The sequence below is a fragment of the Oratosquilla oratoria genome, chromosome 3 (assembly GCF_046742065.1).
Source record: "Oratosquilla oratoria isolate Oo_2021 chromosome 3, ASM4674206v1, whole genome shotgun sequence".
NCBI classification, from domain to species: Eukaryota; Metazoa; Arthropoda; class Malacostraca; order Stomatopoda; family Squillidae; genus Oratosquilla; species Oratosquilla oratoria.
Genome location: NC_134779.1, coordinates 39,288,023 through 39,306,941, shown reverse-complemented (window position 1 = coordinate 39,306,941; position 18,919 = coordinate 39,288,023). Strand labels below are relative to the sequence as shown.

At 39.3% G+C, this 18,919-nt stretch overlaps 1 protein-coding gene across 3 annotated transcripts; it reads right to left on the bottom strand.

Moving 5' to 3' along the window:
• Window positions 1-3,321: 3,321 nt before the first annotated feature.
• Window positions 3,322-18,100, bottom strand: LOC143021869 (uncharacterized). 3 transcript variants are annotated; one of them, XM_076179669.1, is made up of 7 exons: window positions 17,975-18,100; window positions 15,586-16,476; window positions 14,557-14,676; window positions 11,148-11,930; window positions 10,163-10,282; window positions 9,109-9,521; window positions 3,322-3,490 (listed from the first exon to the last, which is right to left on the bottom strand). In XM_076179669.1, exons 2-7 carry the CDS (start codon window positions 16,402-16,404, stop codon window positions 3,466-3,468), a joined length of 2,280 nt encoding a protein of 759 aa, XP_076035784.1. In that variant the 5' UTR covers window positions 16,405-16,476; window positions 17,975-18,100; the 3' UTR covers window positions 3,322-3,465. The 3 variants fall into 3 exon arrangements, with proteins under 3 accessions (XP_076035784.1, XP_076035775.1, XP_076035763.1); XM_076179660.1 differs by lacking the exon at window positions 17,975-18,100 and adding an exon at window positions 17,645-17,737; XM_076179648.1 differs by lacking the exon at window positions 17,975-18,100 and adding an exon at window positions 17,589-17,656.
• Between the last annotated feature and the right edge of the window lie 819 nt (window positions 18,101-18,919).

The window sequence follows — 18,919 nt, the reverse complement described above, 5'->3', positions numbered from 1 at the left end:
AGAGGTACATGTGAGGAGCCTGGACTCAAGGGCGTGTGTGTGGGGCTGGATTTCTGTATTTCTGCCTCTAGTACCCTCACTTTTGGCCTGAATGGTCTCCAAGTGATATTTGCAGGAGGACTCATGGGTCTCGAACTGTGAATGAGATAGTGGCTTAATCGGAGCCAGTGCCCAAAATGACCTGAAAATTTCAGGCATTTTTGACTGAAATTGTCAGGTTGGCCGATTTGGCCTAATCTTGATTCGGAGGGAGAGTCCTGCACCTGGAGCCAAGAGTGTGTATGTGTGGGGCCCAGCTAAATTGGAGGCTTTGGGTGGAGATTTGCCTTTCTGCCTCTAGTGCCCTCACCTTTGACCTGAGTGTTCTCCAAGTGATATCCATAGGCCTCGTGCCCTTTGACCTGTGGGTGAGATTGTGGCCCAATTGGAGCCAGTGGCCAAAATGATCTGAGAATCTAATATGCATTTTTGACTGAAATTCTCAGGTCAGCCGATTTAGCCCAATCTTGCCTCAGAAGGAGAGACTCATGCACAGAGCACTGTGAGAGATACATATGAGGAACCTGGACCCAAGGGTGTGTGCGTGGGCCCTAGCCAAAATTGAGTCTTTGGGTGGCTTTTTACATTTCTGCCTCTAGTGCCCACACCTTTGGCCTGAGTGGTCCTGAAGTGATATCTGGAGGAGGCCTTGTGGCCCTTGACCTGTGGGTGAGATAGTGGCCCAATTGGAGTGTGTGGCCAAAATGAACCGAAAATCTCATAATGTGCAAAGGTAGGAAATGTTAGACTAGCATTGTGTGGTGTATATTGTCGGCTTGAAACATTTATATATGGAAAAGACTTATGACAGGGTAGACAGGAAGGCACTGTGGGAGGTATTGCAGATATACAGGATAGGAGGAAAACTTTTAGGAGCTGTCAAGAGTTTTTACGCAAGTAGTAGAGTGTGTGTTAGGATAAGAAATGGAGAGAGTGAGTAGTTTGAGGTAAAGGTGGGACTTTGTCAGGGATGTGTTATGTCACCCTAGCTGTTCAACTTGTACATGGATGGGGTGGTGCGAGAGGTAAATGCAAGGGTGGTGGGTCAGGGATTGGAGATTGTTAAAGAAAATGAAGAAAAGTGGGAGATAAGCCAGCTGTTGTTTGTGGATGACACTGCACTTGTAGCAGGATCAGAGGAGAGATTGAGGAAGTTAGTGACAGTTTGGGAAAGTGTGTGAAAGAAGGAAGTTGAAGATAAATGTGGATAAAAGTAAGGTGATGAGATGTACAAGGGGTGAAAGTGGCAACAGACTGAAAGTGAGTATTAAGGGAGAGAGACTGGAGGAAATGGATAGTTTTAGATACTTGGATGTGAATGTGGCAGGAAAGGGAGAGGTGGAATGTAGATTGAGAGAAGTGAGTAAATGCCTTGTATAAAAAAGTAATTTGGCAATGGATGCTAAGAGGAGATTGTATGAAGGAGCGATTGTGCCGAGAGCATGGTATGGGGCAGAAACATGGAATGTAAGAGAGGAAGAAAGAGTTTGAATGTGTTTGAGATGAGGTGTCTGAGAAGTATGATAGGGGTTACTTGGCTGGATAGAGTGAGAAATGAGGAGGTGAGGAGGAGAACTGGAGTGGAAAGGGGGTTGGAAGATAGGATGGATGAAAGATTATTAGGATGGTTTGGACACATGGAAAGAATGAATGAAGAAAGACTAGTAAAAGAGGTGTGGAAGGCAGATGTAGAAGGAGTGAACATGAGGGGGCGACCTAGGATGAGATGGATGGATGGGGTAAAAGGGGCTTTGGGGAAGAGGGGAATGTCTGTTGAGGAAGGACAGGAGAGGAGAGAAGACAGGGGTGAAAGGAGAATGGTTGTATAAGGATGATGTTGTGATGCATGAGGTGGAATGGGTGGGGGATGGGGGGTGAGGTACTATGTGTGAGAAAAACTTGATGCATCCCGAAGGGATTTCTCCTTTTTTGCATGAGGAGACGGAGAGGGGGGTCGCCAATTTAATGAAGCGGCCTTGCTGTGGATGAGATGTGTCTTGTGGCACTGCTTCTGACCCAGGGCAGTGGACAAGATGCAGGGATGACCCATCATCCAGTAGGTGCCAAGATAAGAGGGAGGGAAGAGGGTAGAGGGGAGTGGAATGTGATAGGGATGGAATGGGTGGGAGTGGTTTTTATGCCTTTGTTTTTTGGCTACCTCCCATATAGGGGGACGCCTTTGGTATATGTATGTACATAGAATTCTGTGTCTTGCTGCATTGCTTCTGACCTGGGTAGTGGGCAGGAGACAGTAATGATCCTTCATCTATGCAAAGCTAAGAGGGAAACAATGGGCGAATGGGAGTGGGTACATGCCTTGGCTGGGTCTTTCTCTTATAAGGGTGAAGAGGCCCTTGGTAAAGTGAAAAATAGAATTCTGTACATGGCCTTACTACGCACATCTACTTTTGTGTCTTCTTTGGGGATGCAGTCTCCAGTCTCCTGCAGCAGACCTGTGGTTTCAAAGTATTTAGCATCAACACCTATATTTGACCACAGCTCTCTCAGATTTTTGTTTTGTTACAATTGATAATTTCTTTTATTCCAGAGGGCAATGATACATAGGTATAGGGATTATATGTGACTTAGGGTGTCACACCATAAAGCTGTGTATGGTGTGAGGAGTTATGATTTGGACAGGAGTTTTGTCTTTTGAAGGAAGGTGTTGAGAGGAGACTGGGCAGATGGAGGAGATAGGTGACAGTAAGGGAGGAAGAGCGGGTAAGTGCCCTGAGAGTGTTATGGAGAAATAAAAGAATGTTGGAAGCAATTACAGGAATACATAAAGCATTAGCTATGTTAAGTTTCATTTGTCAGTAGAGCCTGGGTAATAAATAAAAGTTGTGTGTAGGCAGTGAATTATGACAAAATAAGGAACAACATAATCCATGAATGTACTGGGGTAGATATAGTTTTGGGATGGATGAGAGTAGCTATCCTCAGAAAATGCAGGAATCAGATGCCAAGAGTGAGGGCAAGGAAAAAGATGAACAGACTCATACAAACTTGTAGTCAGATTTTAGAACAAGCAAAGATGTGTATGGGTGACTAATTTAACCAGTTGGATGTACAGATTACAGCAACAACCTGTTCCATGAAGAGTATGCCTTGGGGATGAACTGGCAGCATTGCTGGGAAAGAAACTAGGTGCAATTTGTACATGGGCTGAATTGGGAGGGGTGAAAGGGACAGATACAATGGGAATGAAGGGGTAAGGATTTCTGCCTTTCATCCCTACTCATTTCACTTTGTGGGTATCAACAAACTAAGAAGAATATGCCATTTCATTTATTTTATTTTCGGCCTCTGACAGAGTTATGGGCTGAATCGTTTCCTGTTGGCATGCTTTGCTACTTGTCTGGTGTACTTTTCCTGCAGACATTTACCAGTCTGCAGGTCTGCCTCACTTTTGTTTTCATCAAATCTTCACAGCTGCTTGGTGGGTCTGAATCTGCAATGGAAGTTAACCACTTCAGTATGAGTCAAATTCTTGTGTGCAGCACTGGCTGCCATAGATATGATTCATCACACTACTCACATTATAAAATATAAAGTCGCTGCTCTATTACTCATTCTCTTTTACTCTGAGTAGTAATACATACAGAAAATGTGATCAAACCAGTTCACAGAATCTGGGGGTAAGTCATGTCCAACTACAAAAAAAAAATAATATATATATATAAAGACACTGATGCTGGCATCCTTGTGTACCTACTTACATGACGCCTACATAGGCGTCATTGTACCAAAGTGGTTAATATTAATCTATAGACAATGGTCATTCTAAAACAGATTTAAACTTCTCCTTTGTGCCTCCCATAAATCCCAAGTCTCAGCCCCATAGTGTTGTACACACAATCACCCCTTCATAGAATCTTCTCTTTGCATCCAGTCCCAGCAAAATTGGGGTAAGCCTGAGAAGATGACCAAGAATGAGATGGCTGAATGAGGTGAAAAGAGCTAGGATGTATATAGTATCAATAGAAGAAGAAGAAGAAAAAGAAGAAGAAGGAAAAAGAGAGAGCGAGCAAGAATGTATGGAGAGAGATTGTCAATAGATGATGCAACTCCAAGGGCTATTCCCTGCACCTGATCCAAAGATGAGTGGGCTTTGTCGGGTTACTTCATGGCAAAGCAGTGAACATAAACTATCTTGGGACCTGTATTTACCTAATTGTACCTAGTTGTAATATACGGGAGGGGAGCTATGCTCGTGGTGACCCGTCTTTGTATCTCTCCGCATCAAGTTTTATCTTAAAATCTTGTATAGTGTTTGCACATACTGTTTTGTTGTCTAATTTGTTCCATGTATTTATAACTCTGTGTGGGAAACTGTTCCTTTTCAATTTTTTTCTATAACTGTCCTTTTTCAGTTTTTTTCCATGTAGGGGATGAATTCTGCCTAACTGCATTGCATTTGACCCCACACAATGCAGCTGGGTGTGTGACCATTTCTAAAGTGCTTACATAAAAAGGTAGTTTGAGTGGGTCTTTTGTCCAACCCTACCCCTAAACCTATATGGGGAGTTGCAGCCTCTGTACCTGTTTGTAAATGACTACAAAAATCACAAAAATGAGATTTAAAGTATTCATCAAAACAGCTGAAATAAAAGAGAGAGAGAGAGAGAGAGAAAAAAAAGAAAAAAAAAAAAATGAGTCCCACACGTGCTTCTAAGCAATATTTTGGCTTATAGTATCACCGCTGCAGAAATGGGATAGACAAGGAATTTATATGTTGTGTAGAAATATCTGGCCTTCGGCCTTATATTACTATTGTGCAGGTTAAGTCCATATTACTCTTGTACTACAGGCATTTGTATCTTCATGAAAGCACAACCTTGAACCTGCCGAGCCATATTTCGGTCAGTCTAGGTCCTTTGCTACTGTAGCATACACAAGATGCGTATATAAGGAGACAGGTTTGTGTCTCCATGGTCAGTTATCTTCTATACTTGTAACCAGCGGTGCGTGACCCAAGGCCCATGGTCATCTTTGCAATTAGGGCAACCTCGGAGCCCATCTGCCCGACCCAGCCTAGGTTGACACTTGCACTAACCATAATAAAACCATGAAACTCACTTGAGCTTCATTCACTCCCTTATCATATATATATATATATATATATATATATATATATATATATATACACTCCTCCCTCTATTTATGAACTAGTTACATTCTTGAAAAACCGTTTGTATATCGAATATACTTAAATTGAGCACTTTTTTCTCATATAAACCCATTATATTATGCGAGATTGGTTCTTACAAACAAATTTCTTTCTTAATAGTCACTACAGTTGTAGCAGCCAAGCCAAACAAATTTGCGATGTCCTTCACTCTCATTCCTTTGTCACTTTTCTTTAGCACAGACAACTTAGTATATAGAGATATTGCTTTCCTAGCCCTCTTAGGCTTGTCACCATCCTTAACAGGGCTTCCTGGACGCTTAGGAGGCATAATGTCACTTGAAATAATGCTAATAATCCATGATTAACTGAGACCGAGTGAGTAGACCGAGCAGTACATGGTGTTGTTTTGAAAACAATAACAAACGTACGTATCTATTTTCACTTTTATTTTTTTTCACCTGGACATATGGCATTTTTTTTATGATGTAAAAATAATTTTCTTTTTAATATTTATGATTTAAAAATACAGTCATTTTTTTCAACAGGATTTTATTCGTTATGGCGAATTTTTAGTTCGTATTTCGATTTTTGGGACAAAAAAATTTTGTTCGTTATAGTGAAAATTCGTATATGGAGCGTTCTTAAATCGAGGGAGGAGTGTATATATATATATGTATATATATATATATATATATATATATATATATATATATGTGTGTGTGTATGTGTGAAAATCATAGTGGAGAGTTAATGGTCATGTGTTATTAGAGAAAATGGATGATAGCTGGTGCAGTGTTTGGGAAGGGGGTCAAGCATAGGTACATGTGGGAGGGGGTGGTGTATGGAGGGGTGGTTAATGGGGCATTGATGGACTATGTGGTGGTACCTGGGAGGGGGGTTGGGGGAGTTCTGGATGTCCATGTTCTTGGCAGAGGGAGTGGGGGAATGTTAGATAATTTTTTGGTGGAAGGTGAGTTGAGAGTGGAGGATGGCTGGAGAAAGAGGAGTGGGGGAGAGAGGTGCTTGGAGTGAAGTGTTTGAATGAGGAGTGTGTGTGTGCCAAGAGAGTCTGGGGGAGGTGTAGGGAGTGGTGAGGGATGGAGTGGAGGTGTTTCAGGGAGTGACAAGATGTGCAAAGATAGTATGTGGAATGAGGAGGATAGGAGGGAATAGAGGGAAGGGTAAGGAGTGGTGGGATGATGAAGTGAAGGTGGTCGAAGAGAGGAAGCAAGCATTCAGGGATTGGTTGCAAAGTAGGACAAGAGAAACATATGAGGGGTACAAAGAAAAAAGATGAGAAGCAAAACAAGAGATAAAGGAGGCAAAAAGGAGAGATGTAAGATAGAGATGGAATGTGACAGAAAATTCTGAAAGTTATTAGATGTTTTGGAAAGAAGTTGAGAGAAGGAGGTGGGTCAAGTGAGGGGAAGGTGGAGATGGACACATGTTAATGGGGGAGGAGGCAGCAAGGGAAAGGTGGCCAGATTATTTTAGAGAGCTGTTGAGTGTGGAAGAGGATAAGGAGGGATTGGTGGTAGCCATTGGAGACACTAAGAAAATGGTGGTGATGGGAGTGGAAAATGGAGAAATAAAAAGAAATGAGGTTCAAGTAGTTTTGAAAATTATGACAGCAGGTAAAGCACCTGGGTTGGATGTCATGCAGAATGTCTGAAGAAGGAAGGTACAATAATGGTGGACTGACTAGTGAGGTTGTTTAATGTGTGTTTAAGGGAGGGTAGAAAGCTAGAGGATTTGAGGAGTGTCTGTATAATGTTGCTTTACAAGGAAAAAGGGGACAAATGTAAGTGAATAGTTTCAGAAGGATCAGTTTTTTTAATGTGGTTGGGAAGGCATATAGGAAGGTTTTAATTGAGAGGATTATGAGTGAAAACAAAGGAAATTATTGGTGAGGAAAAGTGTGGGTTTAGGAAAGGTAGGGGTTCTATGGATCAGATTTTTGTGGTAAGGTAGATACATGAGAAAACTTTAGGAAAAGGTACAGATGTTTTTTGGGCCTTTATGGATTAGGAATAGGCTTATGACAAGTCAGACAGAAAAGCATTATGGGAGGTATTACAGATGTATGGCATTAGGGGGAACCTGTTAGGATCAGTCAAGAGTTTTTACAGTAGTAGAGCCTGTGTTAGAATTGGAAATAGAGTGAGTGGTTTGAGGTAAAGGTGGAATTGTGACAGAGATGTGTCATGTTGCCATGGCTGTTCAATGTGTACATGCATAGGGTGGTGCAAGAGGTAAAGGCAAGGGTAATGGGCAAGGGAGTGGAGGTGGTTAAAGAAAATGGAGAAAAATGGGAGGTGAGCCCAGTTGTTTGCTGATGACAATGCACTTGTGGCAAGATCAAAGGAGGGATTAAGGGGGTTAGTGATGAAGTTTGGGAGGATATGCAATTGAAGAAAGTTGAAAGCAAATGTGGGTAAAAGTATAAAGGGAGAGGATGGCAGCGAGTTGATAGTAAGTCTTCTCTTCAATACAAGTCAAATTCTCATGGGCAACATCAGCTGCCTGATGTATAATGATTCGATGATGCTTCACAATACTTGTGTTGCAAAATATAAAGTTACAGCTGTATTACTCAATCTCTCTCACTCTGAATATCAATAATCACATAAAATATGACCAAGCCAGTTTATAGAATATGTGGGTCACTCAGCTACAACTACAAAATAAATATTATCAAGATGCCAATGCAGGCATCCCCATATATCCACTTGTAACACATGTCACCTATGTAGTCATCATTGTATAGAAGGGGTTAAAGGAGAAAGGCTGGAGGAAGTGGATAGCTTTAGGTACTTGGGGTTGCATGTGGCAAGAAAGGGAGGGGTGAAGGTGGAAGTAAATTAAAGACCCAGAGAAGCAAGTTAATGCCTTGAGGGATTAACCAGTTCAGTATGACTCAAATTCTTGTGCAGCATTGGCTGCCAAACGGACTCATCACACTACTTGCATTATAAAATATAAAGTCACTGCTATATTACTCATTCTCTTTTACTCTGAGTAATAATAAACACACAAAACAGAGTAAGAGAAGACAAGTAATACAGCAATGAGTTTATATTTTATAATGCAAGTAGTATGATGCAAATTACATATGGCAGCTGATGCTCCATGTGAGAATTTGAGTCATACTGAAATGGTTAAGAGAGGCTGAGAGGAAAAGTCTAAATGTGTTTGAGATGATATGTCTGAGAAGTATTGTAGGGGTTACAAGGTTGGGCTGATGAAAGAGTATTGGGAAGGTCTGGACACATGGAAAGAATGAGTGAAGAAAGATTAGTAAAAGAGGTGTGGAAGGCAGAGGTGGATGGTATGAACTTGAGAAGGTGACTGAGGATGAGATGGATGGAAGGGGTGAAAAGGGCATTGAGCAAAAGGGCTGTTGAGCAGAGAAGGGAGAAAGCAGGAGATAGGGGTGAGTGGAGAATGTCTTGTGTATAGATGATACTATGATGCAAGGAAGGGAGTGGTCACATATGAATAATATTTTGATGCAGCTTGAAGGGTTTTCTCCCCATCTTCTCTTTTTTCTGCAAGAGGGGATGGAGAGCGGGGTCAGTGATTAAGTGAAGCTGCCTTGCTGTGGATGTGTTGTGTCTCGCTGAATTGTTTCAGACCAAGGGCAGTGGGTGGGATACTGGGATGACCTGTCATCCATGAGGAGCTAAGATGAGAGGGAGGAAAGAGTGGTGGATGGGAGTGACTTGGCTACCTCCTTTGTAAGAGGGAAAAGGCCCTTGGTATATAGATAGAAGTATTGTTTGCTAATGCTTCAACGGTCAAACAGGGGATTGAAGAAGCAGCATGCTGGATGTGCAACCCCCTGAATCTATACTTGAATCTAAATGTTCTTTCCATACTCTACTTAGAAAATGTTAACACCAAACATGTATTCTAACATAGTCTCAGCAGTCACCAACCTTTCTCTCATCATTCTTCGAAAGACAAATTTGCTGACAGACTTCTTCCCCTCTTGCAGGAAGTTGTTCTTGTACATATGAAACATCTTTTCTACACTCATACACTGCTGACCAGTTCTGGTTTGTGCTGATTTTGTTCTTCGTGTAGAAACTGCATGTGTTGGGTTTGAAACATCTGACAGCTTTATGGTGTTAACAGACTGTGGGACCTGTGAATTTGTGTTGTGACTAGACGACTTAGTGCAGAGTGCCTGAGCAACAGTAGTGACTAGTGTATGGTCCTGCTGGTGCTGGGCTTGTTGAATACTGTAGCACTGTTGCTGCTGCTGAAGCAAATTCTCAATAAATTGTGATGCATGTTCAACGTCACTGATGCTGGTTTTGTTTTTAGGAGTATGGTGTCCTCGTCTGTCCTGCAAAGGATGTGTGATGAGTAACTTGAAAAATAAAAAGATGAAAAATGTATATCTAAGCAATCAATCAATCTGTCACACAGGGTCTCTCTTGCAGAAGACCCATGGTCTCCAAGAATCCAGCAACAGCCTCCAGTTGGGAGCATAAATCACTTAGAGAAGAGATATTTTGTTATTGTCTGTGTACTGCCAGTGTGGGTTATAGGAGCATCCATGCAATTGACAATGGTATGGATGGATGGGGTGAAGAGTGCCTTGGATACAGGGGGAAAGTCTGCTGAGGAGGGAAGGGAGAGTGGAAAAGATACATTTAAGTGAATGGATTAAAAATTGACACAGTTTAAAGGAACTTCTTCATGTCTGCTCTGTAACAGTACCAACACTTGGCAAGTCTGGCCACAGACATAAATTGCTCCAGATGCATTCACCACACAGAAGACAGTGAGCACCTCATCCTACACTGCCTTACTCTAACCTTACTCAGACAACAGTATCCCTTCCTTAAGTGACTTGTGGGCCAATCTAATGGCCACTCCTGGTTACATGGAAGCCATGAGTCATCTGCAAGAGGGACCTGGGGGTAATGGTTTGAATGACTGACATAGCAAGTTCTGGTTGAAGTTCTCTTACTGTGTACATACCTTGAGTGCATGTGGGGCACCACATGCTACAGCTTGCAAGACACGATCAAGACGACCATTAGAAACACCATGAAGTTGCAAGAAGGCTGTTTTGCAGACCCGTACAGTTCCGTTTTTACTCTGTAATATATAAAACAATTCTCACTTTAGTGAAACAATACTTTCACATACACCCTTTATCCCAGACCCTCTAGTCTCCTAGTTCTTTCCCGTTTGGGTGCCTTCAATGATATGCATGGAAACTGGTGGCATTCTTATCTCCCACTCTCCAAGCCACCACTGACTCATAGGAAAAGGAAGTGGTGGAGACTTGGAAGGAGACAGCAAAATTTAAGAAGGGACTGTGCATTCCTCTATGCATGGAGATAAGTTTTTAACAAAAGAATGCTGTGTGGGTCTGGTTCATAGAGCAACCATGAAAGTTCCTAAAGTATTAGCTGCATGTAATTATGGACTCAATGTCATTGTACTTATGCATGATGGGAAAAAAAAAAAAAAAAAAAAAATATATATATATATATATATATATATATATACACACACACACACACAAACAACACACACACACCAAGGGTTTTCCCCCCTTATCAGGAAGGTAGCCAATGTCAAAAGGCATGTACCCACCCCCTCCCATTATATTCTCCTCCTCATGGATGATGGGTCATCCCTGTATCCCATCCACTGCCTTGGGTCAGAAGCAATGCAACATGACACAACACATCCACAGCAAGGCAGCTTCGCTTAATTGGCAACTCCCCTTTCCATCCCCTCATGCAGAAAAATGGCAGACAGGGGGAAATCCCTTCAGGCTGCATTAAAATTATATTCCCACATAATCACTCCCTAACCCCATCTCCCCCTCCCACTCCCTTTCATCACAGTATCATGTATACACATCCTTTCTCCACTCACCCTTATCTCCCTTCCTTAGAGAAAAGGAAAGCAAAGAATAACTGATACAACTCAATGGCAATATGTTACTTACTTTTGAATAAACCTGGTATATCCTCATATTAGTTTTTGAGAATTTTTCACTTTCTATGCTACATCTATTCCTTGCTCTGATTGGAAAAAGCTTAACATTTTCTGCAATGTACATATTTTGAGCATTAAAGTCTCCAAGTTCCCAAAACCCTCGAAAGATTTTTTCTCGGTCTTCAGGTAATATCACAGATGGAATACACTTGTACTTGCAGCCACAGTGTTTATCTTTGAATACTTTTCTACTGACTAGTTTCCCTGAGGGAGTTACATATGCTTCACCCTTATTCCGCAACACCTTACGTTCTTTTCTCGTCATTGTACCCTTAACTTCAGTAGTACTCTTTTTCTGTTTGAACTTAGGTTTTGTATGCGACTCAGTCTTATCACCATCTTTATCTGCATCTTCATCATTCTGATTATTGTCCACCACATCATTTTCTTTGCCATACTCATCTGGGTATGCCTGAAGCATACCTGACCTTGTAGATGGTTTTTCATTCTGTGTTTTATATATGTTTCGATACATCCATGCACTAACGGGATTTCTTCCCACTAAGGCACATTTTTCTTTATACAGCTCATACATTTTCCTCACAGACAGCTCTTTCCCTGAAGTTGTATTCATCAAGTGTGGATATTCAGGAGGAGCATTTGCAACTGAGTCAGAAGGAAGGCATTGTGGTTGTTGGGATCCTGAGTGACTGATGGATAATATATGGGAGCAAACAAAATCAACATCTTCTGCAGTAGTTTTGTTGCCTGGGGTATGGTGACCTCGACGATCCTGCAAAAAAATAATAATGAATAAATCTAAGCATAACCCTAAATACAGTATTATAACAAGCAATTTAGTCTAGGTATATACATTAATCATCTGACTCCATGAAATTAGATGTATGAAATTAAAGCAATGGTTCAAAATTAATTTCTAAGATTATAATAAAACTTTAATTATTTCTTCTCATTTTTTGTTTTGGATGTCCATGTTCTTAGGGGAGAGAGTGAGGGAATATCAGATAATTTTTTGGTGGAAGTTAAGTTGAGAATGGAGGATAGGTGGAGAAAGAGGAAAAGAGCAGAAATTAGAGGGGTGCTTTGAGCAAACTGTTTAAATGAGATGGAAAAGTAGCAGGAGTACAAGTCACAGTCCTCTAGGTTGGTCCCATAAGTGACCAATTGTCCTAGATATTTTCTCATCTCTTCAAAATTGGCTCTCCTGAAATCAGGTACTAGAACATTATTCATACCATTTAATTCTTCCCATATAATATTAAATCATATTTCTTGATGGCTGCTATAGCCTAGGCTATCTTCCACTTGTACGTTTCTCATTTTTAGTAAAGAGTAAGTCCAGAGTATTCTCTACCCTTGTAGGATTGGTAATCATTTGTTTTAGGAAATTATCTTGTACCACATCTAAAAAATTTTGCACTTCCTAATCTACTAAATTTTCCCAGTCAATGTTTCTACAGTTAAAATCCCCCATTATCACAATGTTTCTGTACTGGGATGCCCTGTGAATTTCTTGAATCAGGGGATCAGTCTGCTCAATGCTGAGGTTAGGAGGCCTATATAGGACACCAATAATAAGTTTCTTATTCTTGCCTATGATCTCCACCCAAATATATTCCATACTTTCCTCTTGCTTAATTGAACTGTTGATAATACAATTAGCTGTGTTTTTTATAAAAAGTGCGACTCTTCCTCCACTCCTGCCTACCCTATTGTTGTGAAAACGTCTATATTCTTCTGTCTTGATTTCAGGAAGGAAATATCTATCTGCCATATTGATCCAGGATTCAGTAATAGCTACATTATCAAATCTCTCCATGCATATTTTACCTTGCAGCAAATAATTTTATTCATTATGCTTCTGCTGTTTGTATAGTAAACCTTTTGTGTATCCTCCCTTCACCTATCTAAGTGATTCTTTTTACAGTCCCCTCTGAGCTGTTTCTATTCTCTAAACTATATTCTGTTACTTTTCCCCCTGACTCCCATGTAATCTACCCCCAAAAAAACCTGCAGGATGCCTACTTCTTGCTCAAGGGATTCAGCAAGGAGCCAAAATCCTTTGAGTAACAAGTGCACCCTGTCCCTTGTATATAGATAATTAATTATTGCTGTAAAAGTGATCCCAGTTGTCAACAAATCCCCATCCATTTGCCTTACAATGATTTACCAGCCTACAATTCAAGTATGTGGTGATGAAATGGGTGGGAGTGGATTTATGCCTTTGACTTTGGCTACTTCCCTTGTAGGAGGGAAAAAGCCATTGGTATTCATATGTATGTACAATTTATTGCAATAGCCCTGGAATGCCACATGCCTCCAACTTTGCACCCTGGAATGATTCCACATACAAAAGGAATCCCTCCCTTATCCCTAATCTTATCTAGTGCACCCTGGAAATGTGCAAATAATTCCTCACTCTTTAACTTACCTATGTCATTCCCTCATGCATTCAAGCAAACAATAGGTCTCTCACCTTCCATGACCATGTACTCTTCAATCCTGTCTCTAACATCACCTATCCCCATCCCAGGGATACATATCTGAGTCCTATGCTTCCTATCTTTGTCACAAATGGCCCTATCTAAATATTTCACCTACCTATCCACTACAACTAAAATCTTACTTGAATAGTCACAAAATCAAATTTAGAAAAACATAACTGTGTAGGCCATAAGTCATTCAGAAGAGATCTTGTGTTGTTGTCTGGACTGAATGAGTGAAGAACTGTTGTATTAGGTGCTCTGTGTTTTCTGTGTGATGGTTTCATCTTAAGCAATCGATGCCTTCAAGCTGATTGTGCCGGTAATGTTTTAGTGCAAGAAGGTCATCTATACATAGGCAATCCAATACCACTCTTGTCTATCTTCAGAGTGATTTATCAGCTGGGTTGATTTCTGGAGGTGTTTGGTAGAGTATGGAACTTGGCAGTCTATCAAGGAGTATCTGTTTTGTGTCAGCTCTCCATGTGTGAAAAGTGTAAGAAATACAGTTGAGGTTGACTGAAAGATCTTGGGGGGGTCCAGTTTTCTTAACAATTGTCATCCATGATATACTCCAATAATATCTTTAAGTTTAATGTGATTATTCAAGGTCACATTTCAAAGACGGTAACACCATATCAAATCCTTAAAACATATCCCATCCAGCCACCTAATTCTTAGTCCTCTTATCAAGCTCACTCCACCTCCACCCACTTTTGTTTTCCAAACTTTCTTTATTAGTGTTTCCTGATCATTCTTTTCATGTCATAAGCCACTCAGCACACACCTTGCCAATCCCTATAGTCATTCATTATTTAGTTTGTACAACTTCTAAATATCTGTAACAAAAGAAAAGTTTACATGTTATAATTTCAATGGAGTTCATATCTTATGTATTCTGTAGTGTTGCTGTACCTGCAAAGCATAAGGAGCATCACAATGGACTGCCTGCAGAACTCTATCAAGACGTCCATTGGAAACCCCATGTAGAGACAGGAACATATTTTTGCACACCCGCACTTTAGATTCCTTTTTCTGCAACAACATTTATTCAATTGTAAAGAAAGAAAATACAGATTTAATAAATACTGATGAAGATATCTTGAACATTATCATATAATGAAGAATCTTAATAAGTATGCTATTACAGACGCTCCTCAACTTACGTTTTAGTTACGTACCGAATGGCCGAACGTAAGTTGAAAATGAACGTAAGTTGTTACTGTACTATACATCCGTAAATTCTATTACCGTATCTTATAAAACACCCCCAAAATCATTAATTATAAACATAACATTGTAAAATAATAACATTAATTTCAAATAAATTAAATTCAAGCAACATAAATTGAGATGGTGGAGGAGGAAGGGGATGAGGAGGAGGAGGAGATGGCAAGGCATTATCAGTTTGTCGTTTGTGAAATGTAAACAATGGACGCAGCGTCATGCGCAAGTATCGTTTGAACTACGGAGAGCACGCTAAACTAAAAAATTCACTCATTTTTTTTTTTTTACATTTTTTTTACAGTCAGTTCAAACGTAAAATCGAAAAAACGTAAAACGAATGAACATAAGTAGAGGAGCGTCTGTAGTTCTAAAAGGCTATGCCTAGGTAATAACACGAGACAATCTTTTTTTTTCCAAACGAGGGGTGAACATAGGGCAAAATTATGTCCCAGTTGATCATGAACCTATTTTGTCCTATGCCTATCCCTATGATGAATAAAATTATCTGAAATCAGTCATAATAATATGTATAAGAATATATTACTGTAGTGATGGGGTTATGGCTCTCACAAACTTTCTAACAGGTCATGGGAATGGACTAGATTTTCTTGAACCTAATCAAAGTGTAGTATAATGAACTACAATACCTTTATCACTGTAATCAAACATATAAGAAGCTTATTGCTAACAAATCTAATGAAGTCAATATTTACTTACTTTCACATAGTACAGTCTGGTCACTGTTTTTGTACTTTTTTCTTCCTTCCGACTTTCTTTCCACTTTCTTAACTTATTTGGTACCAATATGATACTTTCAGCCAAATATGCATTCTGTTTACTAAAGTCTCCAATGTCCCAAAACTTTGTGAAAATGTCCTTTCGAAATTCAAAGTCTCCCAATCTAGAAATACAGTTGGCTTTGCAATTGCAGTCTTTATCAATGTAGCATTTTTCCTCAACCAATTTGCCAGATGCATTGATGTAGGCCTTACCCTGGTTCCTCAAAAGCTTTCTTTGTTTTCTGCTACTGTTAACTTCTTTAGTTGTATCATTCACTAATACCTTTTCAGCACTCCTGTTTGGTTTGTGTCTAACACCTACTATATCTGTTGTGAGATCAGTGCCAGTTGAGGTCACATGACCCACTGAGGCCATTGGAAATTGTGAGTACACGACGGTCGTAAATTTTGGGTTTTCCTGCGCTTGTGGCACATGACCTTGATGGGTTGTATGGTTAAGGGCATTGTAAAAGTACTGAGGATTAATTGCAACCTGGGGAGTAGATGCTACTGTCACATTGCTCAGCACAGTTGTGTAGGGCTGGACAGAAAATTCAGGGTTAGGGTGTGAATATGACACTGCAAGCGCAGCTGGAGTTCCACTGCTGGCAACATCATCAGTCACGGCAATATTGGTGTGACTTGGGGCAAAGGCAGTAAATGTTGGAGTAGGTCCTTGCTGAAGTGTGTGGTAGCTGGCTACATCAACTGATGGACTTATGAAGTGTGACAAGTGATAATGAACTTGAGACTCCATTATATCCTACTAACTATGCTTATTATTTGAATAACCAAGAATAATATGCTTTCCTTATGGTGAAAATGCATTCTGAAAGAAAAATATACATAGATATCAATAAACAGTGGTTATGGTTGATAAAATATAATTTGAAAAGATGAACAACTAAGTGATGATCTAGTTAAATATTTATATTGAAGTACGGTTCTAGTAGTTGTGGAACAATTATACAAATTAAAGTAATTTCTAGGATTACCAGCATAAGGCATAGTTCATGGCCTGTATTGATATATCTAAGAATATTGTTACAAAAACAATAGAATGCACTAAAAAATGCCTTGTCACTTCATAATCAACTGTTATATCCTAATGTTCTTTATGGATTTTCTGTCTAACAATGAATAATTTCATTCTTAGGACAGGTTAACTGGTAATAAAATGGGATCTTCATCATTGAAGACCTTACCAAGTCCCTCAAATGAATGAAATAATTTGGTGTTAGCCATAATAGAATTTATAAAAGGTAAAAAGGGTAATCTATAGGTTAGATAAGGTTAGGTTAAGTTATGCAATGCTGAGTAAATAAATATTAGTCTCTTCAATAGAAAAGATAATAATAATGGCACATTCCTGGTTTTGACATACATTCTATTAGCTTGAAATATATCATCACTATCATTATTTTGGTTTTATTACAGTATCACACACACATTTTAAAAATTTCTTTTTTTTGCATATGAAAAGTCTAATTATTCTATAGAGAATGGTTAGGTTAGGACCCATTGGACTACGTAAGTTTCATGTTAAGTATCCATAATTGCATGATTCTGGAATTTTAACATTATTTCTGACAGCCTTTTACTTAAAACAAATCCTTATATTTTCATCTGAAACTTGATTTACCAAAATCTCCTTGTTTGTGTAGTTATTATTATAAAACTGCCACAATAGAAAATGAAAGAGTCTACAGGCATTCAGAATAAAAGTATCCTAAGGTGTGGAAGAGTTGAGTGAGATAAGTCAATTTTTCAGAAGGTATAGAGAGACAAGGGCATTACTCCATTAGCCTATCTATAGGACTTCGATAACCAATACAATACTGGTACTACGGTACTCATCCTAAGGATCACAAAACAATGTAAACTTATTTCACATTTGAAAATGACTTAAAAATGAAATCTAAAGAGTGTTTCAAGTAATACATATTATCTTCTGCAAGTTCTTTGTATATCTAGCAATTTAAATTTAATCCTTTCACCAGCGGTTAAACGTCACTGCACTGTAAACAAACACAAAACATAAACAGTGTTTCTTTGAAACGTGTTATTTACATTCCATGATGAATTTGCCAATAAATGACACCGTGAAAAGAATTTATGTATATACAGAACATTTTATTTGTCAAATCTTCAAACTGAGTTTATGACCTCACAATCAAATAATTGTTATACCCAGGTTTGCCAACAATACGCTGCGTCGCGTGTGATGTTAAAATGCAATATCAGAGTATCTTTATATTCAGAGGAAGTCCATTGAAAGGCTGGATTCAAAGTAGAAAAATAGATCTTCAATATAAGGCCACGCCTACCATCTAAGTAAAATTGTCTGGTAAAAATCAGTCTACAATATGTCATCGCAGTAAATCCAAATTAGAAAATCGTTTGGCGACCAGATCAATATGTTGGGTGTTATCGTGGCAAATCGCGGCGTTTGAGATACCAATAAAGAAACCGTTCAGTGTATTTATACTAAAGTTTGAGTAACAAAGTTAGGAGAACACAGGGCATCTAGTATCGAAAAATATTATGAAAAGACTGCAAGGCTGCCATTTTACATACAGAAAACCCTCTTATCTGGGAGACGCCAATCCTTCTTTTCTTATTTAACATAAATCTACTGATATATAAATCAGAATATCTATACAATACTATCGGAATTATAATATAAAAATGACGCAATATTCAGTGTAGTAGGTACTTACATACCACAATTTTATAGTTAATCAAAAACTAAAAATTACTCGATGATGGATATAAGTTTAAGTACCATAATGACAAGAGGTATGTGAACGGTATCTCTGGCTCACCCAGATCGATCTGGTCTTTTTATTTTTTATTTTGTCTTATTTATTTTTTGTAGGAAATAACAAGTTGTTCAGTCCTTGGAGTGTCGCACTGAAGAGGTGGAACTATGTAAGTTGTAAAGGAGAAAAGGGTAGCAGAATAGAGGAAAAATAGAAGACAAAAGTATCACACACACGTGATCCAAGACCATGGTGAATCACATACGCACACACACATGAAAGGCGTGGAAGTCCTTGATAAAGAGGACTTACTAAATTGGAAAAGAGAATTACAAGGGGACGTGGAAAGAAACTCAAAAATGACAGTTATAGAAGAGATCTGAAAAACAGCTTTCCACACAGAGTGGTGGATGTATGCAAACTGGATAAAACAATGGTGTGTGCAAAAACTATACACGAATAGAGCAAACTAGACACTACGAGATACAAAGATGGGACTCACGAGCATAG